The following is a 24743-nucleotide window of genomic DNA, read 5'->3' on the forward strand; positions in this document are numbered from 1 at the left end:
CACTGCACAGCACAATGCAATAGCATGATGGTTTGGTTTCATGCATTATTATAAATTAGAACAGAACATGTATGGGTCCATATTACCGATATATACTTTCAAAAGTGAAAGTAAAAAAATGAAAATAACATGTTTTTCTTTCTGTATTACAGTTAATCTACTTTTCCTGCTCAGGTAGATGGGAGGGCGCTACAGGCTTTCCTGGTGGCTCAGACAGTAAAGAGTCTGCCTGCAATGCAGGAGATCCAGGTTTGATCCCTAGGTCAGGAAGATTCCATGGAGAAGGAAATGGCTACCCACTCCAGTATTCTTGCCTGGAAAATCGCACCAAAGGAGGACCCTGGCGAACTACACCCCATAGGGTCACAGAGACACTACTGAGCAACTAAAACACACAATGGTGTGATAAAAAGAAAATAAACTCTTTCTCCTTCCATCTTCCCTCAGTCCCTGTTCTTTCCTTCCCTTCTTTCCCCCAGATTTGATCCAAAAAGTATTAGAAATCAGGAGATATTGGCTTGTATTCTATTTATTTCTTCTACTTACCAAAAATGAGAATAGCTAAGTCAAATAATTTCTATATACTTTTCTATCAATTCAGAAGCAAAATGGCAATCTAACATTTATCTTAACATTTTTGCTGATATGAAATATATATAACAATACTACACTCTTTAGCACATACACTGACATGAATGAAGAGTGTGTGAAACTTAAATGCTAACACAGAAAAATATTCTTAGGACCAAAAGGGAAAGCCATACTTTCTAACTATCTAGTCCCTCTTGTGACAAAATAATGGAATGACACGGCTTATATATTTATTGAAAACAGTCCATCTTTTCCATTCTAAAATATTCTGAAAGTAGTTTAAGGATACAGAATATAGAGCAAAGTAATATAATGAGGATGGATTACTTTAAATATAACTTTAAACTTCACACTAAAATATAGACAGAGTCATTTATATTCTTTGATAATTCAATTTCTAAAGATGTTCACCATTCTAAAACAACTGTTGGAAAGCTTGTGTTTATACTTTTTGTTTAGAATCACACATATCAAAGATTCTATAAATTTATCTATGTTCAGTGTAAAAAAATAAAACAAACATCCTTATTGATAGCACCAAACTAAGAAATAAAATATTACCATTACTTAGAAGTCCTCAGTGTTCTTCCTCCCAAATTGATTCCCCGCCATAACTTGGTCACAGAGGTAATCTGAAGGATGAATTTTTATCTAATAGTTCCCTTGATTTTCTTTATAATCTATATGTATTCTTTAAAACTCTCTTGGTTAGTTCAGACGGTTCTAGAATTTTATTTGAAAGAAATGATGTGTGAATTCTTCTTGACTTCTTTCAAAAAATGTTTCATGTTTTCAGATTTGTCCATGTTGACTTGTGTAGATATAGTTCTTTTATGTTCACTGTTGTATAGTATTTCATTGTATGGATAATAAATATGCACAACTTATTAACACATTTTACTGATAGTAATTTGAGGTATTTCCTTTTTTTGTTATTATTGTTATGTACTGTTCAGCTAATTTTTTTCATTTACATGCCTTTAATGTACATTTGAGGATTTCTCCATAGTAAATTCTTAGAATTGCTAGCTATTCTTATACTTAATTTTGTTATATAATGCCATACTGTTTTTCAAAATGGTACCTATTTACACACCAGAGAGCAGTGTATGACAATTTCTATTGTTTCAAATCTGTGCCAGCCTTTGCATTGTGGACTTTTAATTTTGCCAGTAAATTTATATCTGTAATTATTGATGGAGTTATACTGTAATTTTCTTTTCTTACTCTTTTTACTTACTTTACTCTTACTCTTTTACACACATGGTTTTGGTGTCCAAATAATGCTAATCTCGTGAAATGAATTGAGAACTATACCTTCTTTCTTAGGTATTATTTTGTTATTTATTTAATTGTTTTATGCTCTGAGACTATGTTCTGTATGAAAATCAAGACTTTAAAGATGTTAAGGCTTATTTTGTGAACAGATACTTATTTAACAGTTGTTTCATGTGAACTTAATCAATTTTTCTCACCAATTGTAGGATACACAAGAACTTTTATTGATTCTGCTTAAAGTTTTGAGTTTCAAAGAAAGAAACTTAGGAATTAAGTTTAGTGGAGAGAGTGTTCTCACAAAACAATGATTTGCTGCTACATCTTAAAAGGACAATAAAATATCTGGACTCTTTCAAGAAGGGCATATAGCTCCACCAACATTGAGTAACATCAAAAAGGGAAAATACAGTAATGGCTAACAGAGGATGCTCATTTAAATAGTTCAGTAATTGGACTTCCCTGCAGATTCTGAGGTTCCACTTAGCTCCCTGGTGGGAGAACTAAGACCCTGCATGCTGTGTGGTGTGGCCAAATAAACAGTTCAATAATTTAAATTAATAAAACACAGAAGTAAATATGTATAAAGTTTAGGTGCATATAGTAGCCATGCTCCAAGATAAACTCCCATAATTCTACTATAATGCAGTCTCCTTCCACATTGAACAAGACGGACCTCTGTCATCAGTAGCATATTGTGGAAATGATTTCTAGAGCTAAGTAATGAAAAATGCTGCAGCTTCTGCCTTGCTTTGTTGGATCTCTAGGGGAAATCACTTGCCACTTTCTAAGGCCATCCTACGCTCCTTCAGAGAGGTTTACATGACAAGGACCTAAGGCTTCCTGCCAAGAGCTAGCAAGGGCCTGAGACTTCCTGCCATTAGCCTTGTGAGTGGGCCATTTTGGAAATGGAGCTCCCCAGTCCCCATGCAGCCTTCAGTTTATTGCAATCCTGGTCAGCTTCTTCATTGTAACCTTGGGACAGACCCTAAGCCAGAATCACTCAGGCAAACTTTTCCTAGATTTGTGATGCACAAAAACTGAGTGAGAACATAAATGTGTATTATTGTCTTGCTGCTGCTGCTCAGTCACTGAGTCATATCCAACTCTTTTTAACCCCATGGACTGTAGCCACCAGGCTCCTCTGTCCATGGGATTCCCTAGGCAAGAATACTGGAGTGGGTTGCCATTTCCTTATTGTCTTAAGCTGCTGTATTTGAGTAACTTGCTTGCATAGCAATAGACACCTAATACAGTAAGACTCAAAGGGCTGTGGGATTCCACAAGAGAAGAGATCATAGCCAAATTTGAGGGTTCCAGGAGGAACTTATGGAACATATGAAAACAATAAAACAAACGGTGACCCCCGAGTCCTGCAATCTTGTTTATCACAATTTAAAATTATAGAATTAATAAATGACATAGGAAGTTAGATATAAATATAAGAGCTTAGAAAAACTAATATATGAGACAGACTAGTATGAAGGAGACTCAGCAAGGGCCTGTAAAAAATGAGAATGAATGAAAGGTTAACTTTTAAATGGATTTTTAAATTTAAAAGAGACAACTGGGTTTTCAAATTCAAATTCCAGAATGTTCTGATGAAAGACCACACAAATCTGAGTGATGATGTAATTTTTAGGGACCAATACATAATGCCCCCTTTTTTTTTTCTGAATCCATCTTTAGACACAAAGTAGAAATGATATGAATGATCAATGCATAGAAATCAAAACATCATTTTGTTTAAGCTGAATGTAGAATAAAACTTCAATTTGCATTTAAATGACTTTCCTACATTTCCTCTGAGGATTAGACTGATTTACACAATTAGTCCTAATTATCAAGTAAAAACAAGAAGAAGAGGATGAGCTGAACATGCTCAACTCTTCCTCCCAAATTAACCTATCTGGTGCATGATTACTTCTCCTTTGGGAAAGAATGAATAAAGGATTAATGCTTGGGGTCAGTATTTTTCTAACTGGAGTTCTTCTACTTGGAAACATGAGGCTGGAAAATATGACTTAATAAATGGGATATGTTTGGAATGATGAAAGAAACTGCTACTTCATTAGCACACAGTTGACTTACGACTTTTGGAGTTCTACCTCAAAAGTGGTAATTCAATCTTGAGTAGATTCTATTAAATTTTTGATGATGGTGCTGACTAGGCATAATGTCAGCTTCTGAAATATTATTCCCCAAACGGACCATATTAACAGGCATTCAGAAATAAACCAAGAGCTCTGGAATTAAATAGCGAGATTTAAAGGGTTCCAAATCAGACATGCCTGATTTGGAAGCTACTGTAGATCTGTAGGACTAGGCGGAAAGGATTTTCATTTACTTGGCTCATGAGCCTCTTTTAGGGACTAATGACACTTGGAATTTCTATCCAGCAAATGAATTTACACAAAAATGTCTTCTATAATTTTCTTTTGTGGGGAGTGGATAATGTACATTTCAAAACCCATATATGGAATTAAGCATTATCCCTTTTGGGGGAAAGTTTTAAACCTTCATGCATGAGTTAGGTTAGAAGTAAAAGGTAAAGGAACTGTTTCTTTTCATGGACCTGAGTTGGGGTGTAAGAGGCAAGCAATAAAGAACAATTATTGGGGGAAATGGCCCAAGATCAATGTTCAAGGGCATTTCCTATAGAACAGACAGACTTTTGAATATAAAGAAGGAAACATGAAAATAGGGCATCACATTCTGAGTTCTTTCTCTGTGTTCTTCACCATGGAATGGAGCCCATTTTGAACTATCTGCTTTAGACATTAACAATTAAAAGCTGGAAAGAAGTAAAAACTCATGGAGTAACTGGATTGGCCTTAGTCTGTGGCATTGTTTTACAATGAATTAAAAAGGTGAAATCTTAGGATTTTTCACCTTTAATCTTTGGTCAAGAAGAGCAATTGTGTCTGAAAAATTGAAGTTGGAATTGCTCTTCTCAATTTAATTTAAACTTTATGTCTGGCTTAGGATAGAATCATATGTATCATTGGTACAGTTTTTCCAAAATGATTTATTTAATGTAGTCATTCTAAGTGAATCTCACTTTTTCTGGCCTTGGACAAGTGCCTTATTCACACATAATTTAATTTCTTTATCATAAGCAGTTTGTTTCTCTAGAAAGTCATTGGACTTGAGGTTCAAGAACCTGGCGTTCTAGCTAGATTATAGCCAGGAAGTCACTTTATATCTGTGAAAATATACCAATAAATAGGGGATAATATTTTCTTAGGGTGTTAGGAATTTTAAAAACCCAGTGTATTGGAACGTTAAAATGGGATTCTTTCTGTCACAGTTTTGGCTGTGGCCCAGAAAAACTGAGGGGGATAAAAGGATGGTATTTCCTCTTGCATTCCAAAGTAGGGTGCTAGAGTTATGCAGTATTTGTAAAGAAGGTGGCTATAAACTATTTTTCCAAAAAAAAAAAAAAGATTGATACTGAAGAGGTAAATAAGAATTTCTCTGGAGCAAGTTACTGGAGAACAGGGACATTTCCCTCTTTTTTCATATGGAGAAAGGGCTTCAAGAAAACCTTGTTTCTCAGTCAGTCTCTATGCTTTGGCAGAGGAGCCTGGGGGCTGCAGTTCATGGGTACGCAAAACAGTTGGACATGCCCGAGCAACTAAACAACAACAAATACCCTTTAAAGCAGGGTAGACCTCATAGAACAGACTGAAATCTAAAGGGCAGGAAGCTGTGAGAATTGGCTCAATTCCAGAGTGAAGAGATGGTTACATAAGCAACAGCTTTACTTTCAGTGACCAGAGTCAAGGATGTGGGTTTTCTGTGGAACAGATGTAGAGCAAGCATGTGGGTAGAGTTGGCCTAGGTTAATTATAAAAGGAAACTTCCCCTGCTTTTGGCCAGGGGTTATGGGTGATGTGGCCTCAGCAGGACGCTGGTGATGGTGCTGTCAAATGAAGAAACCAAGCGAATAGGATGAAGGTGAGGAGCAAAACTGATCTGCTGAAAGAGAAGCATTGCTGGAGGCAAGGGTATTTATTGTCAGTGTTCACGGTGGTTATGCAGTGACCCCAGAAAAACAGCCCATGGTGAGGAGTCACTTTGAGCATTCACTGAGGGCAGAGAACATAAATGTCAAGTCATGATAGTATCAATAAAGTAAGACTTTGCTTCTACAGCCCAGAGTGGTAGGGGAAGGGGTGAGGGCAGACTGACACAAACTCTTTCCCACTGCAGCTTTCCAGCCTGAAAAGGAGAAACATTTTAATACTTATAGTTTGGTCTAAGACTGTTGCTGAAGCTGCAATACTTTGTCCACCTGATGTGAAGAGTCGACTCATTGGAAAAGACTCTGATACTGGGAAAGACTGAGAGCAAAAGGAGAAGGGGGTGACAGAAGATAAGATGGTTGGATGGCATCACCGACTTGAGCAAACTCAGGGAGATAGTGAAGGACAGGGAAGCCTGGCATGCTGCTGTTCATGGGGTCGCAAAGAGTCAGACAGGACTTAGTGACTGAACAACAGCTAAGACATATGAATAGTTATTTTAATTACTGAAATAAGATTCTTTTTCTAATATAAGTGATCAGAAAATTTTTTGTTATTTCAATGTGACCCACAGAGTCATAGCACCTTCTTTTATTTTTACCCAAAAGATAGAAAATAACAACTCCTATTGAATGTGTTTGAATTCATGTGGGTGAGGAATAAAGTTGCTTTTCTATTTATGTTCTATAAAGTCCTTCTCTTTCAATTAAGTGATTATAGAAACAATGTTAAAAGCAAAGTGTTTATTGACCTGAATCTATAGAATGTATGTAACTGTGCTGGGTAACTTTCATCTGTTCTTCAGATACACTCTCTGCCTTTTCAGTCTAGGAAATTAACCTTTCTGGATCCCACAAACGTTCCTGTACTCCCTGGCTTTGGTCTGGGGCAGGCAATGGGCAACCTTGGCAGAAGAGACTGGAAGGAGAGAGGAAGTGAAATCAGGATACTTTTCCACTTGCTCCCTCCTTGCAAGCTCACTTCCTCTTAACTGGAGGTCATAGCTTCTCCCAGGGAATCTGACTCTTCAAAGACCAGGTTCCTGGGCTATTGTGCCATACGGTATGATGTGCCTCTCCCAGAATTTCGTAGTGTGCCTTCTCAAATTTTCCTGTTTCAAATGTCCTGCCTGTTTCCTCTGGAAACGCTGACTGACACCATGATATTACTTCCTTTCCTGACCTCAAAATATTAATGGGAGAATTAGAACAATACAGTTGTGAAAATATTTACCCTAATTAAATTCAAATATAAAGTATTATTATTGTTAATATTTTACAAGGCATTTTCAGTTTTGTGTGAAAAAGAGAGAGAAACCACTTTTTAGAAAAATTCCAATATCTTCTAATATTAAAGGTCATTCAAATAGTAGCTATTATTTTCCTAGGGAAGTTGTGGAAGCTACTTCCTCTTATTTTTCATAAACTGAATGGCCTCTTCAGGCTTTAAACAAGTGAACTGAATGGAGAAAATAGTTTGGATTTCAAAGCATAGTTGAGATAACCCTGCTCTGAGAATTAAAGTAACTTGCACATTCAATTGAAAATGAAGCTAATATCATAATCAGGTGGAATAAATATTGAATATAATATAAAATAGGAAACAACAGATGATTCTTTGCTTCATTTTATTATGATCTGACGTAGACTTTGTCCTGTTTTCTATGCTTGTTTTCTTTTTTATTTTTCTCTAGGTGTTCATTCATTCTTCCATTTCCATCTCTTATGGACCTTTCCAAAAGCAGATTTAAAATTTTTTCTTTTCTGAATATTTTATAGTAACTGAAAATAAAATAATGCATTTCATATGCTTGAGACAGAGCTTTAAAATCTGGGGTCATGTACCAATTTGTTACAACATTGCTTCTGTTTTATGTTTACTATTTTTTTGGCTGCAAGGCAGGTGGAGTCTTATCTCCCTGACCAGGGATAGAACCGGCACACTCTGCATTACAAAGCATATTATTAACTATTGGACTGCTAGGGAAGTCCCAGATTCCCTGTATTGTTTCTGGTCATTTCTCTGTCTTCTCATATTTCCTGAAAATTGGCAGGTGGAACTTGAGGCAAGAATTTTCTTTTGCAATTCTGTTATATAAGTAGTACTGAGTTAGTCCAACATAGGGCGTATCATGACTTGCTCTTTTTTCTCTTGTGATGCTAGCAGAAAATTGACAGTCATTGTCTAGAGCCATCATTTCATTAGGGTTTGCAAGATGGAGACATTCTAATACTTTTGTTCTTCCTTCACTTATTAGCTGGAATAATTATATAAAGGAGAATTTCGACCTCATCTACTATGTGTATTGTTTCTTCATTGCTTTAGCTGTACAAATTTTATAAAGAGAAAATTCCACCTTTTCTTCTTTGTGTTTGCAAGCAACTATTTGTTGTAATATCCTTTTATGCTCAGTTAATAGCCATGAAGCAATCAAAAACTTACTCTACATTTTATATGCTTTCACTACTGTCCCTAAATTACTTGATATTTTGCTATATCTATATTGTCAGACTGCATAACTATAATACGTGGCACTCTTTTGTTTTGCAACCATCATTACACTCTAATTCTAAAGTTATGCTTGCACCAGTTCTTATGAGCATAACTCTAGAGTCATTTTGACTGAACAAATTCATCTAGTAACTTCCTCAGGAAGTACTACTCATGTGAACAATATTCCCTAATCTTTTAAACAGTTGTAATAGTTTATTTTTAGCCTTCAAATGTGAAATGCTGTTTAAATGAATATTAAATGTTCACCAATTTCCCCTTATTGCCTATAAATTGAGCTATATTAGGTAGATTATATCTCCTGATATCTTAAAGAAATTGTTATGATGAAACCTCTATGTAGATTATATATATTTATATTTATGCAATATTATAAATTCATATACAAGTTTTACATAAACATTTACATGTTGATTTTCAAATTATTTTGTAGACTGCTGCAAGATCCAGGAATCAGAGAAATTCTGTTTATTAGAAGGCACAGTCTTTTCTCCACTTATCCTTTGTTCTTCCATATTCTTCTTTATAAATTGCTTTTAAATGTATCTCTTCTTGCTTTGTGTTATAATTGGTTAAAAATACTTCTGCTTTTAATTGGCATGTGATTTATTTGAGGGACAGAGATTATATTTTTCTACTTTTTTCCACCATAGTCCAACACAGTGCCTAGAACATAAGTGAAACTAACTTGTATTTGTTAAATTAAAATAGGATCTGAATTTCAAAATACAGGTGTGAAATTTTTGTCAAGTATATGTAGGATAAATCTAGTCCCAGAGTGATTTTATTTCCTAGTGTTGCTTTGAGAATCTTTCAGAACAGAAGCCTAGCAATTGCATCCTGTATGTTGAAAATCAAAGTGAAAGCAAAATCATTCACCAGGAACAAATGTGACAAGTCCTAGAATTCCAAGTGACCAAGAAAACTGGACTAAAGGATATGTAGATGAGTGCAGGAAGAAATGAGGTGTCAGTAAATGAAATTCTGCACAGGATTTCCTAAGGAGTTTGCTTTTATCTTGTAAGCAATGGGAACTTTTCACGAAGTGTTAGATAATTCCTCTGGTAGTAAAAGATACAATTGGTGATCTAAAAAAGTGAGGATGGTGGTGGAAGAAGAGATGAGGGAAGACTGGAGAAAGAAAAGGTGAAAAGATCATTTAGGCCAGAATTAGGAAAGTCTTCATGTGAAAGGCTATCTTGGAGATATTTAACATATAAAACAAACAAGATTTAAAGAATTTAGTGATAAACGCAGTGTTTCAAGTGCAGAAAAGGAATCCTGTGAGCAAAAGGAATCCTGTGAGGAATCTTGTGATCCTAGTATATTCCCCAAATTCCAGACTATGGGAACTGGGTAGTCTCTTGGGCCACTGCTAATATGAAGTGTCTAGCACTTTCATGCATTGGAGAAGGAAATGGCAACCCCCTCCAGTATTCTTGCCTGGAGAATCCCAGGGACAGAGGGGCCTGGTGGGCTGCCGTCTATGGGGTCCCACGGAGTGGGGCACGACTGGAGTGACTTAGCAGCAGCAGCAGCAGCACAAGGAATAGATTTTGAAGAGGTATAAAATTAATTAAGTTTGGCATGACTGCTTTAAAGTACTGACAATTGCTCACTGATTAAAGAGAGATTTAATTACTTTAATTTTATTATAATAATTAACAGTTTGCAAAGTTCTCATTTGATTTTTATGGAAGTAAGTAATTATCCCCACTTTCCAGATAAATAAGCTGAGGATCACAGAGTGTAAGATCCTTATACAAATCACATGGCTAGAAATAATAAGAAATTTGACATAGACATATTTGTTTTGACTCTAGATCCTGAGAGATCTTCACTACCTTCTTGGTATAGGAGAGGAGACTTACTCATATCATTTGGAAAGCTTTGTAACAAGGGTAAAAATAAAAATGGAATTCTAGTTACCTCTATTAAAGAGAAAACTTAATTGACTGGAACATTTATCTCACAGTGTATACTTCTGCTCTTACCTCCCAAATGCTGTATGTCTTTAGTAATAATTACTTTATATCTACATGCAACAGAATCTTCTTCAGAAAATATTTTGACAAAAATATTAGTGCATATTGTGCATATTAGTGGCAAATTCAATTTTAAGTACTTTGATAATTCAAGAATGGCAGTCATTTTGCTTCCCAAACTTTATTTCCAAAATGATGCCTTTAAACTCAGAAATGAGCTAAGATACTTTCAAATCTGTTTACCTACAAGACTTTCATTGTACTTTTTTCTAGGTAGAATTCTCCCTGTTTCTCAACCCAGTGTGGAGAAATTAGAAAATGAAAATGTTCCTTCTCCAAGAATGCACTTACCTCTGTTTACCTTTATGACTTACAGAGCCAGCTGAGAGTCTGTCCAGGGGAGAACCAAACCCAGAGAAGCTTCTTTTCTTCTTTGTTTCAATCACGTCATTCTCCAGAGACACAAGTTCATCAAGAAGTAAGAGTTTTGCTGCCAGGTCAGTGGCCGACTTCGCTTCTCTGACTGTGGGTGATGACTGAACACCTAAGACTCCAGAATCAAAGGCCTATTGGGCAAGAAAGGTGAGTCCATTCATTAAGAGAAAGAGTATGCATACAATCATCTATCTATATTTGGATTTTACTATTTTTCAGCTGACATGTCTCAAAACTTGGTTTCTCACGGAGCTATGATCCAGAGAGAAAGACTTTTGAGGAGAAAAACACATAGGGTTGAAGCTTATCCAAAAGAAATGAAAATAACACACACACACACATATATACAAAGAAAAAAAGGATGAACTCCAGACCTGCCTCTAAAATTTAGTATATTAACTAATTATTTTTTCAGATTCTTTCCCAGTAACAACTGCATTCTTATTACTCTAACAGCGTTTTATCTATACTTCTTCCATCTCTACAATTATTACATTTTCCCCTGTATTATATTAACTAAAACATATGTATGTTGCATATTAAATTGTGAGTAACTTGAAGTCAAAGACTATGTCTAATCAGCTTTTTGTTTGTGCTATTCATTCCCTATTTCAGTATTTTTCTCATTATTATTGCACTAATTAGTACATTTCTGATGAATATTTATTGAATGAATTCCAAAAAAATATAAACCTCTTGCTGTTTTCTTTTCACTACTGATTCATTCATTCAAACCACTAAACATCCACTATGCAGGTCCTGTATTTGACCGAAGAGATACAAAAATAAGAAAAATCCAATCTGTGCTTTGAGGGAGCTTACCATCTCTACCAGTGTGATTTACTAACAAATAGCAATCAGTATCTACGGCGAGTCAGAGCTATCCCAAGAATTTTATTGTCCCATGTCAAATTTCTTTGTTTATTTACACATACTGCCACTTGGTAGTCCATCCAAGTCATAAAAGTGTGTAAGTGTCTGGTTTATGAAGTCTATCTTCCTTTCTCAGGCCCAATCACAACATTTAAAAAAAATGCTCCTATTAACAATCTGGAGTCATTCTGTAGTCCAGGGGATATAACTTCTTTCCTAAGAGTTTGAGAATATTCCCCTCTGAGAAGAAACATTAACTACAGCTGACTCTTGGTGTGAGCAGGACTTATCTTTTTTCACATCCTGTCTTTGTTTTTGAATTGTTTATCTCATTCTCTTTCTCTTCCGTTCATTTTTTTCTGCAATAAAATGAAAGAGTAGCACTTTCTAAACCTTTTCATCGTCGACTCAAACATTTTTCTTTTGGAATACTTGCAGTCTGCCTCAAAGCTCTTGATACTAATGGCCGCTGAACTTCTTTCCTAAACAAGTCAAATCTGCTCTAAATATGGCTAGTTCTTCTTGGAAAACTCCTCTTGCCCTGCTCTTTCTGATTCCTATCAGGAGTGATTGACATCAGATCCTCTTGGCAGCAGAGGATGAGGCGGTTAGATATAATCCCCAGCTCAATGGACAAGAATTTGAGCAAACTCTGAGAGATAGTGAAGGACAAGGGAGCCTCGTATGCTGTAGTTCATGGGGTCTCAAAGAATCGGACACGACTCAGCAACTGAACAACAGCAACAACCTCTTCACTCAGTGCACACTCTGAATCCTCATATAATTCATTTGTTCCCTCTCTCTGCCTCTTTTCTGTTCTGTCCTGAGTACTGCCATGAAGTAAATTATCTCCAAACACTACTTTCATCATATAAAAAAATTAAAAATCTGTATAACCCTTTGTTACTTACAGTGCAAACTCCAGAACTCCTTTTAAAAAATCTTAACTTCAATTACTTCCCTGCATAAGCTTGGAAGCATAGAAACTAAAGAGGGAATAATCATGAGAAAGAAATGATGAAGATCAAGAGAAAAATCACAGGGCAAAGTTAAGAGATCTTTTATTATCTCTGAGAGTCCTCCGAAAAATATGTGTTAATTCTTCCTACTGATATACATACAAAGTCAAGTTTTCTTTCGTTTTAAAGATATTCCTAATCCTCCAGAAAAAAGGCACAAACCTTTTATAAAACTTGCCCTTCAGTAAAATGCGTTTCAGATTCTCACTGCATGCTATGTAAGCAAGTACAAAGAATGCATATTTCTCTTAAGATCAAATGATCCAAGTTAACCTTTCTCTGTGTCAGGATGTCCTCACATTTCTTTTCCTTTGTAGTTTAGTATTGGCAGCAAGAAAATATTTATAGTGTGATAAAATTTTGGCCAAGTGACTCAAATCCTGACATGTAAACAACTTTAAAGTTCACGTAAAAGTACTTCATCTTTATATAATTCATTCAATTATGTATGTATATGGCTGAAATTATAATGAATTTTCTCCTAAAGTTTTTGGTTTATGGAATACCAATCTTTGTTGTGACTTACAGTTTTTTTTTTTTCTTTTAAAGATTTATATACCAGGTTTTCTCTGAATCCATTGTGAGGACACAGCATAGGAAGAAATGTCTATTTACTTGATTTTTGTGTTATTGAAACTTCTCCGTATTTGTCAGCAGCACCTGCTACTGACCTTAGGAAAAATGATTTAAGTTCATTAAAAAACATGGCCCCTAGTTTCCATTACCTCTGTTGTGACACCCACTGAGAACACTTTTCCTGAGCTCCAGAGCATCAGTGTCATAGCCAGGATAAAATGTGCACTTGCTAATCTCCAGTCCAGCATCTAAGGGCCACACACAACAGGGTTAACATTCATTAGTTTGACATATAAAGATAGGAAACAAAAATGCCTGTAAAGCTTGTTATAGGCAGGTAATAAACTAAATTATTCAGCTTCTCTACATTGGAGTGCACCTTTGCAACACTTAAATTATACTTAATAGAGGCTGTCAATCTCCCAGAATGAATTCTATCAAGGCTTCATTTCCATGGAAACCTAGACTGGGGTCGTACAGCTATAATCATAATTTAACTAAAAAAACCCCGAGTCTGAGAAATCTAGTTTGTGGACCCTTATTCTTTGTAATCCACAGGTTACAACATCATGTATCTAAGGAGAAATGTGTTAAATTGACTAGGTATGATAAACCAACCCCTGCTGGGGTTTGCAGTGAACAAGACAGAATGTGCTGCGTCTGAAAGTAATTTTATATGAAATTTCAAAAACACCACTGTTCCAATAGTAGAATATCTTTATGTCCTGTGATTTAAAAGGATTTTTTTGAGCAAGATTCAAAAGGTGAACTTCATAGAAAAAATTAACAAATTACACTATATCAAAATTGAAATTTTCCATATGATAAGGTACAGTAAACAAATTGCAATAAATAACAAATTACAAATGAAATGTATTTTGAACAGATATAAAAAAGCAAGATTAGCATTTTAAACATTTAAGTAACTGATAAATAAAATTTAAAAAACAGACACAATTAAATAAAAATGGGCCAAAGTTTATAAGAAAACATGTATTTGAAAGTTCATAGCCTCATTGTTTATAGCAGTGAAAAAATGAATCAACCCAAGTACCTTACTCAGAAGGAAATGGATTTGTCAGTTGAGTTACATTCATACTGTGGACTTAAAGCAAACGATTTAAATATATGTGTTATCTATAGTTCAAACAAACGATGTAAATGTTATGTGTAATTGTATGCATGGACTTAAAACAGAGCAGATTTGAGGGGAGATTAGAAATTCTAGAACAGTATATATGCCATGCTACCATTTACCTAAATTGGAAATACATAAAGCAATTTCCTGTATTTTGAAATCTATACCTATAATTAAAATAGAGACCAACGGAAGTTGATTCATGACTGATTGCTTCTGGGGAAAGTGGGGGAGAATATAAGATTATGAAGAAAACATAAGGGACTCAGGTTTTACCTGTATATACACAGGAAAGCAAATAAGTCAAAAGGTTGCATTTATTAATTCTGTGTAGTAAGCACAAACGTGTGTCATTGATACTTTTATGAATTTTTACATTAATAAAGCACTATAAATCCAATTAAAGCTTATTTACAATATAGATTAGACCTTCTGGCTGCCAGTCTGACAGCTGGTTAAAATGGGAGGCCTTGTCCTGCTGGGAAAAGATCCCTGGCTTTGGGCTACCAATAAAAGCGACTCGACTTCTCCACTTAACGCATGACACTGGGAAGTCCCCCAGTTCATCATTAATAACAATTCTCAGCAAACTTCTGTTTCCTTAAAAAAGAAAAAAAATCATTTGGAAACCTGCAGGGAGCAAAAAGAAGAATTATTCAATCTGAATACTTGGATTTGAGACTCATATTTGCTTTAGTAATAGTATGGCCTTGCGTGTGTGTTACTTAATCTGTTGAAATTTATTTTCCATACTGGTGAAATGAGGAGTAATGCTGACTTCAAAAGAACTTTGAGAGGTTGGATTAATTCATGTATAAACTCTCCACCGCATATATTGTTCAGTTGCTCAATTGTGTCAGACTCTGTGACCCATGGACTGCAGCACGCCAGGCCTCCCTGTCCACCACCAACTCCCAGAGCTTGAACAGACTCATGTCCATTGAGTCAATGATGCCATACAATCATCTCATCCTCTGTTGTCTCCTTCTCCTCCTGCCTTCAATCTTTCCCAGCATCAGGGTCTTTTCCAATCAGTCGACTCTTCACAGCAGGTAGCCAAAGTATTGACGTTTCAGCTTCAGCATCAGTCCTTCCAATGAATATTCAGGGCTGATTTCCTTTAGGATGGACTAGTCTGATGTCCTTGCAGTCCAGGGGACTCTCAAAGGTCTTCTCCAACAGCACAGTTCAAAAGTATCAGTTCTTCGGCTCTCAGCTTTCTTCACAATCCAACTCTCACATCCATACATGACTACTGGAAAAACCATAACTTTGGCTAGGTGGACCTTTGTTGGCAGAGTAATGTCTCTGCTTTTTAATATGCTGTCTAGGTTGCTCATAGCTTTTCTTCCAAGGAGCAAGCATCTTTTAATTTCATGGGTGCAGTCACCATCTGCTGTGATTTTGAAGCCCAGGAAAAGAAAGTATGTCACTGTTTTCATTGTATTCACATCTATTTGCCGTAAATTGATGAGAAAGGATGCCATGATCTTCATTTTTTGAATGTTACTCTCCTCTTTCACTTTCATCAAGAGGTTCTTTAGTTCTGCTTCACTTTCTGCCATAAGTGTGGTGTCATCTGCAGATCTGAGAATATTGATATTTCTCCTGGCAATTTTGTTTCCAGATTGAACTTCATCCAGCCCAGAATTTCTTATGATGTAATCTGCATAGAAGTTAAATAAGCAGGGTGACAATATACACTCTTGACGTACTCCTTTCTCAATTTGGAACCAGACTGCTGTTTCATGTCCAGTTCTAACTGTTGCTTCTTGTCCTGCATACAGATTTCTCAGGAGGAAGGTAAGGTGGTTTGGTATTCCCATATCTTGAAGAATTTTCCACAGTTTGTTGTGATCCACACAATCAAAGGCTTTGGCTCAGTCAGTGAAGCAGAAGTAGATGTTTTATCTGGAACTCTCTTGCTTTATCTATGATCCAAGAGATGTTGGCAATTTGATCTCTGGTTCTTCTGCCTTTTCTAAATCCAACTTGAACATCTGGAAGTTCATGGTTCACATACTGTTGAAGCCTGGCTTGGAGAATTTGAGCACTACTTTGCCAGCATGTGAGATGAGTGCAATTGTGGGGTAGTTTGAACCTTCTTTGTCATTGCCTTTCTTTGGGATTGGAATGAAAACTGACCTTTTCCAGTCCTGTGGCCACTGCTGAGTTTTCCAAATTTGCTGGCATATTGAATGCAGTACTTTCACAGCATCATCTTTCAGGATTTGAAATAGCTCAATTGGAATTCCATCACCTCCACTAGCTTTGTTTGTAGTGATGTTTCCTAAGGCCCATTTGACTTTGCATTCCAAGATGTCTGGCTCTAGGTGAGTGATCACACCATTAAGATATTTTTTGTATAGTTCTTCCGTGTATTCTTGCCACCTCCTCTAATATCTTTTACTTTTATTAGGTCCATACTGTTTCTGTCCTTTATTGTGCCCATCTTTGCATGATATATTCCCTTGGTAGCTCTTATTTTCTTGAAGAAATCTCTAGTCTTTCCCATTCTATTGTTTTCTCCTCTATTTTTTCACATTGATCTCTGAGGAAGGCTTTCTTATCTCTTCTTGCTATTCTTTGGAACTCTGCATTCAGATGGGTGTATCTTTCCTTTTCTCCTTTGCCCCATAGCTTCTCTTCTAAATAGAGCTGATCATGATTATTTCTCTAAATTAGGACAGAAGAAAACTAACAGGAAGAAATGTAAAAGTTATCTGGTAAAAAATACCAACCAAAAACTGCATTACTTATTCTTTTAGAAAATCAGGCATTGAATCTTATTTTTCCTTCTGATTTTGCTGATGTGTTTGACTTTCCTCGGCAAAAGGTAAGATATATTAAAAATATAACATTTTTTTACAATGATCTCATATTTCTGGCATATCTTTAAAAAAGTAACTCTTCTATTCACTCAAAGATAAGCTTATAATTGTGATGTTTTCTTTCCACTCTTTTTTTAAACAGTCTCAAAATTTTTCAATTTTATAAGCTTTCCTGTGTGGACTTTCTTCATCTATTTTTATGCACATTTTACTAACCAGGTTTCTCTTCATCTCTGCAATCTTATAAATGGCACAGGATGATGGGTGTTTATAATATTGATGATTATGTCTGAGGCATATATTTTTGTTCTTGGGTGTATATAGGAAAAAAGTCATAATGTGTCATCTTATAGATAACCACATCCTGATTATTTGGATAGGGAGAAATAAAAATAAATGCTGAGTTTAAATACACACATTTAACGGTTTAAAGCCATGCTTGTAGCCAGTTAACCAAAAGGCCAAGTTCCTAAATATGGCATTTGGTACACTAATGAAAACAAACACCCTGGCACCTGCCACACAAAAGACATTTGATTAACTTGTTGAAACTTGATTGCTACAAAATTAGAAACAGGAAATTATAGGGAGGGAAGGAAAAGACCAGGTTGAGCTCCATTTCCCTATTTTGTTGATAGTGGATAAATTTAGTCCATGACTAAAAATCTACTCAGCACCATGTACACTGCGAATTCCAGAAAGAACATTCAGAGGATGTTCATTGTGTGAATATATGACAGTGGAGGCACCTGGAGTTATTTTTTGTACAGCCATAATTTTCACTGAGAAATTTTTGAATAACAGTTCTCCAACGCGAGGAGTTTCCAAATAGACAGTGGGCATGAGCTCTACCTTATAAGATTAGGCGTGTACTTCATTTTCAGTCCATTGGTCTACCATGTCTACATATTGTCACTAATGATATTGCTATTGAATAAACAAACGTCTTACATTGTGTAACATCTTAACCTTTGCTTCAAAGATTTTTCATATGCAAGAACTCACTATACCCTGAAGGGATCATCCAATCTGTGGCTGGAGTTGTGGTGGGAGGAGGAAGACCTGATGGTTTGTCACTGAAGTTTGGGTTGCAGATAGACATTTATTATAGCCACAAGGCTTCCCTTGTGGCTCAGCTGGTAAAGAATCTGACTGCAATGTGGTAGACCTGGGTTGGATCCCTGGGTTGGGAAGATCCCCTGGAGAAGGGAAAGGCTGCCCTCTTCAGTATTCTGTCCTGGAGAATTCCACGGACTACAGTCCATGGGGCTGCAAAGAGTCGGACGTGACTGAGCAACTTTCACTTTCATATATATTTCTTTAAAACATTGACAGTGCACACTGACATGTTAAAAATTCTGATATAATTTATTTAAAATAAGATTAAATGAGAAGTCTGCTAAAACAAAAAAGATGTTTGCATTATTGACCATCAGTGCTGCAGTGAGTCATCGTTATTATGAAAAATAATCTCTAAAGTGGACTGGGCTAGGAAAAGATTGGCAACCATTCTTTGAGGGCTGGTATTGAAGAAAACCAAATCACTCAGGTTACTAAGGCAATTTCTCAACAAGGTCTGACTTAGATATAGTGGGTCTAACCATTAGAAATTCATGAGAGGACTAAATTTTTAGGTTTAGTCTAGATAATTCTTTGGATGTTTTATATTACTAATTTCTTAATTGGAAATATACAAAATAGACTCTACCCACATTACTTTCAACAGAAATTAAAGGCTTAATTAAAGATAAAGTACTTAAAAAAGTAATTAAACTTAAAAATCCTCTCCCACTGTGACATGGCAGGCATTTAAGTGAGATTTAACAGGACATGTTGTGGAAGGTCCCTAGTTCTATCACTGGGAAATGGCCTTGTAAGCCTGCACATAACACTCCTCAAACCTTCTTTCTCTGAAAACAGGCATGGTCTTCTAGGCAAGTGGTGGGTCACCTTGGTCCCACAGTAAAACTGAAAAGCAGAGTAAATTCGAAAGCATACCCTTTGCATGCTAAGTTGCTTCGGTTGTGTCCGACTCTGTGTGACCCTGTGGACTGTAGTCCGCCAGGATCCTCTGTCCATGAGATTCTCCAGGCATGAATAATGGACTGGGTTGCCATGCCCTTCTCCTGGGCATCTTCCCAACCCAGGGAGTCTCTTATGTCTCATGGTTGGGCAGGTGGGTTCTTAACCACTGTTGTAACCTGGGAAGCCCGATATTGTAGGCTACTTCTACAGTGTAGCGTTTATCCTTCTCCATGAAGTCATGCTCACCCGAGTCATTTTAGTAATGGAGGAAAGCTTCCAGTATAGCAGATAATAGAGTAACTACCTTTTTTCTTATTGTAAAGGTGCATCTAAGGGACAATGGTTAACACAAAGTCTGTATGATAGAGACCTGAGCTAGGGGTTCTGAGACTCAGGCCCTGCTCTTGCTTGGCTGTTATTTCACTATACGATTTTGGGCAAATGACCTCTAAAGTTGCTTCTAGCTTTTGTAAAGACTGTTGCTGAATCCGACTCTTTTCTGATGGAAGCACAGACACTGTATGTTGTTGGTGTAGGTTTGGCTGAGAAAACCTTTCTGCCCTCCCTCAAATCAGGTGGGTCTATGCATAAGACTGCATTTAGGTTTTCACATAAAAATACTTCTCATTAATTTAAAGTATTTCTAACTGAAAAGAGAGGGCCTTCAAGTCTTTGATTTTAAGATTTCATTTGCAGTGATTCGATTTTATAAGTGTATTTTAAGAAAGAAAAAAATGCTATCAATTAAGTTATGACATGCAATCAGGTGTAAGGGCATCCCTGTGTCTCAGTGGTAAAGAATCTGTCTGCCAATTCAGGAGACACAAATTTGATCCCTGTGTTGGGAAGATCCCCTGGAGAAGAAAATGGCAACCTGATCTAGTGTTCTTGCCTGGGAAATCATATGGACAGAAGAGCCTGACAGGCTACAGTTCATGGGGTCGCAAAAGAGTCAGACAAGACTGAGCGACTAAACAACAACAACAGCAATCAAGTGTAAGGTGTTCCAATTTTAGAGAGGTTCAAGGTGCACAGAAGGGATGAAATAAGCTATATCTATTTACTTTCAAATATTTACTTCAAGTTTTTTTTCTCATCATTCTTAAGACAGTATACTCAGTTCCCCCACACTTTAGAAACAAAGATGTTAGAGCTGAGGGAGGATCCAGATGCCCTGGTATGCAGCAGTTACGTCTGCTTTTTGGGAGTGAGAGAAAGGATTGTGCAATATTTAATGCATTATTAGCTGTAAATTTTAAAAAATCGCATAATGTTGGGAGTTCCCTGGTAGTCCAGTGGTTGAGAATCCAGCTTACAATGCAAGGGACGTGGGTTCAATCTCTGGTCATGGAACTAAGATCCCACTTGCCTCGGGGCAACTAGTGTTGCCCAGGCACAGCCAGTGTTCCCCAACTAAGATCCTGCATGCTGCAACTAAGACGTGATGCAGCCAGAAAATGACTAAATTTTTTTAAAATCACATAATGTTAAAAAATTTAAAGATTTGACTGAGTTCCTGTTCCTCTGTATTTGTTATTAATAGTGTGTCTATCAAGGTAAAATAATCATTTGACTCTTTTCAGAGTACTCACAAGTCTTAGTTTTAGTGGATGTGCCCAGTCTTTTCAGTTGTGTCTGACTCTTTGTGACCCCATGAACTATACTCCACCAACCCCATAGACTGTATATAGCCACCAGGCTCCTCTGATCGTGGGACTCTCCAGTCAAGAATACTGGGGTGGGCTGCTGTTTCCTACTTCATATATTAATGGATACAAAATTAATACAAAATAATTTTAAATACAAAAGTAAGACTTTTTGATAATAGGAAATTTCAGATATATATAGAAAACATATATTTCTGTGACGGTGAGGAAAACTCAGAATCAGACTTGAAGGATAGGGATAATTCTCCTTGTTGTGCTAGTTAACCTTGAGCAAGATGCCTAAACTGTCAAGTTGTCTAATAAACCTCATGTATGATCTCACATTTTAATTAATTAAATTTGTTTAATTTAGAATTGTTTAATTTACAAATGGCACAAATCATTATGGATTTGCCTTGTTTGCTGAACAAGAGCAATAAAAACATGTACTTTTATGTTTAATATTTTTATTGAGAATGTATAAAGATATACATTTATCTGTAAAAAAACACTGCATCATTCTTATTTTATCATAGGTAAAATTTTTCAATGGAAACTCTAAATTTTGCCTGAAACCATTTTGTATAAAAATAATTATTATTGAGCCCAAGGCAGGTATTTGAAGTCAAGTCCTTCCAGGGAAAGTAAAGCTTATACCCACAATGACTTAGGGGACTTGGGGCCATCTTTGACGTCAATCAGCAAAGTCTATGTTAAAAAATCAAGAGGATACAGAACAGTTTGACATTATAGGCATAATCTTAATGTTTCAATGAATGACATTCGAACAGGCATTAAGGTTGTTTCTAGTTTTCACTGATGAGGGAAGAAACCAGGTACTTGAGACACTCTCCTGCTGGAAAGCAGAGACTTGGACGCTGGAATGTCTCCTTTATTGGTGCTGCCATGCCACAACCTTTGGTGCAGTCGGCTCCACAAACAAGAGAACTAATCGTGGCTAAGGCACTTAGAACTTCAGGAGTGGGTATTACTTTCAGATCCTCTTAAACTCAAATACTTAATTTAAAGTCATTGAGGATTTTCACCCAAGAGCAATTGAACTACAGCTGGTTGCTTCTATCACTAGCATATACATTGTCTATATCATTCTCACTGAAATACATCTGAGAAATACTTGGTGTTTATTTTATTTAAAATTCTCTGTGTAAAATTTGCTCTTTTTAGTAGATTGTGTGATGGGCATTTGCTTGATATATTGAGTATGATTTTGAAAAGAAGGTGCAAATTGAGACTGAGAAACTTAACATTTCATTTAAAAAAAAAATGAAAATGTCAGGAATGCATTCTTTCTCATTTCTCATTGTTCTTCCATCAGCGGTAGTCAATTTTCCGAAGTCACAAAGCCAGTTAGAAGAGCCAGAACAACAACGTAATGCTTTCAGCCTCTCAGTTTCATGCTTCTTCAAGTTTAACTTATTTGTGGAAGTATAAAGCATTTTCCCATCTCCAAAACAAATTGCTTATAAAGTCAGATGTGTATGGATGAGGTGTTCTTAAGGTGGCAGACACCTGCATTTTAAAATGACTTTCCCTGAGTACTACAAATCAGGAAGAATGATAATTTACTAGTATACATGTGTTAAGTGACTTTATTCTGTCTGGCACCATTTTTGTTCTTTTTCAGACACTATTGTCTTCCAAAATCATAAAACTTTGTTGTTAAACCTCAATTTTTTTTCCATTTTGAATTTTCAACCATACTGCTAGTATCTTTCTTGCACACATTTAAGAAGTTAGAAACCTACCATGATATTAGTAAGATCACATTATTAAAAAGCCCAGATAAGTAAATTATTTAAATGTTGCTGTAAATTCCTTGAGGGCAGGAACTATGTCATGTTCACTATTTTATCTCAGCACCCAACATAATGCCTGGCAGGGAGTCAGTATTATGTGTTGAAAGAATGAATGAATGAAGCCGCCCTCTGTGGTAGGTAAACAGAAAGGAGGGACAGATACTAAGTGATATGGAAACTAAGGCTTAGTCATGGGAAGAGATTTGCCCAACTTTTATACCTACAATAATATGTGATGAAGTTATGCCAAACTCCGGGTATGTCTGTTCATATTTCACATCACAGATTCTCATTCTAATGAGAGGGACATGTGTCCTTATTCCCTAATCATTATTCCAGTAAAGTTTAAGATTTCTCCTTATCAAACACTAATTTGCATTCTGATCCGTGAAATATTGTAAATTTCTTCATAGTAAATTATATCCTCTAGAAATAGAAGAGAACTTCATGTATGATTGTTAACAGTTAATAATGGGAGAAAAAAGAATCTTCAAAACTAGAGACAGGGAAATGTAGATAGACTTGCACATACACATGCTATTTGGTCATTTGATACAAGCCATTTTTATGTGGTATGAAAAGGCATTCAGAGAGTAAAGTTGGATAAATGTAGTTAAATATGGCATATATATGCATCAGGATAATATGGACTATTACCACCTCCTTCACTTTTTACTCCACTTTGTAATTGCATATACTATTTAATGGGCTTCCCAGGTGGTGCTAGTGGTAAAGAACACATCTGCCAGTGCAGGAGACATGAGAGACGTGGGTTTGATCCCTGAGTCAGGAAGATTCCCTGAAGGAGGGCATGGCAACCTGCTCTAGTATTCTTGCTTGGAATTCTTGCCTCTGTCCCATGGATAGAGGAACCTGGGGGGCTATAGTCCATGGGGTCACACAGATTTGGACACAACTAAAGCGACCAACCTAGATAGTATATTGAAAAGCAGAGACATTACTTTGCCAACAAAGGTCCGTCTAGTCAAGGCTATGGTTTTTCCTGTGGTCATGTATGGATGTGAGAGATGAACTATGAAGAAAGCTGAGCGCCGAACAATTGATGCTTTTGAACTGTGGTGTTGGAGAAGACTCTTGAGAGTCCCTTGGACTGCAAGGAGATCCAATCAGTCCATTCTGAAGGAGATCAGCCCTGGGATTTCTTTGGAAGGAATGATGCTAAAGCTGAAACTCCAGTACTTTGGCCACCTCATGCGAAGAGTTGACTCATTGGGAAAGACTCTGATGCTGGGAGGGATTGGGGGCAGGAGGAGAAGGGGACGACAGAGGATGAGATGGTTGGATGGCATCCCTGACTCGATGGACGTGAGTCTGAGTGAACTCCGGGAGTTGGTGATGGACAGGGAGGCCTGGCGTGCTGCGATTCATGGGGTCGCAAAGAATCAGACACGACTGAGTGACTGAATTGAACTGAAACTGACTTAGCCGGAGAAGGCAATGGCAACCCATGCCAGTCTTGCCTGAAAAATCTCATGGATGGAGAAGCCTGGTAGGCTGCAGTCCATGGGGTAGTTAAGAGTCGGGCACAACTGAGCGACTTCACTTTCACTTTTCACTTTCATGCATTGGAGAAGGAAATGGCAACCCACTCCAGCATTCTTGCCTGGAGAATCCCAGGAATAGAGGAGCCGAGTGGACACGACTGAGCGACTGGACTGAACTGAACTTAACTGAAGCGACTTAGGAGAAGGAAATGGTAACCCACTCCAGTGTTCTTGCCTGGAGAATCCCAGGGAGAGGGGAGCCTGGTGGGCTGCCGTCTATGGGGTCGCTAAGAGTCGGACACGACTGACGGGGCTTAGCAGCAGCAGAAGCAGCAAAGCGACTTAGCCTGTATGAATACTATTTAATAAAATAGTAAATTACATTTCAATTACATTAAATTAGACAATATAATCGATGAAAAAATACTCTAAAATATAAATAAAAGCCAAAAATATATTTTGTAATACTCAACAAGATGCATTTATTG

At 36.7% G+C, this 24743-nt stretch overlaps 1 protein-coding gene across 1 annotated transcript in view; it reads right to left on the bottom strand.

Moving 5' to 3' along the window:
* Nucleotides 1-24743, bottom strand: part of OSTN (osteocrin) — a 36258-nt gene that overhangs the window by 7010 nt on the left and 4505 nt on the right. The window contains exons 2-3 of the mRNA XM_027538364.1: nucleotides 13443-13541; nucleotides 10742-10956 (exon numbers count right to left, since the gene is read on the bottom strand). Coding sequence (XP_027394165.1) covers nucleotides 10742-10956; nucleotides 13443-13541 — 314 coding nt within the window. The remainder of the gene's footprint in view (nucleotides 1-10741; nucleotides 10957-13442; nucleotides 13542-24743) is intronic.

Source organism: Bos indicus x Bos taurus, chromosome 1 (assembly GCF_003369695.1).
Source record: "Bos indicus x Bos taurus breed Angus x Brahman F1 hybrid chromosome 1, Bos_hybrid_MaternalHap_v2.0, whole genome shotgun sequence".
NCBI classification, from domain to species: Eukaryota; Metazoa; Chordata; class Mammalia; order Artiodactyla; family Bovidae; genus Bos; species Bos indicus x Bos taurus.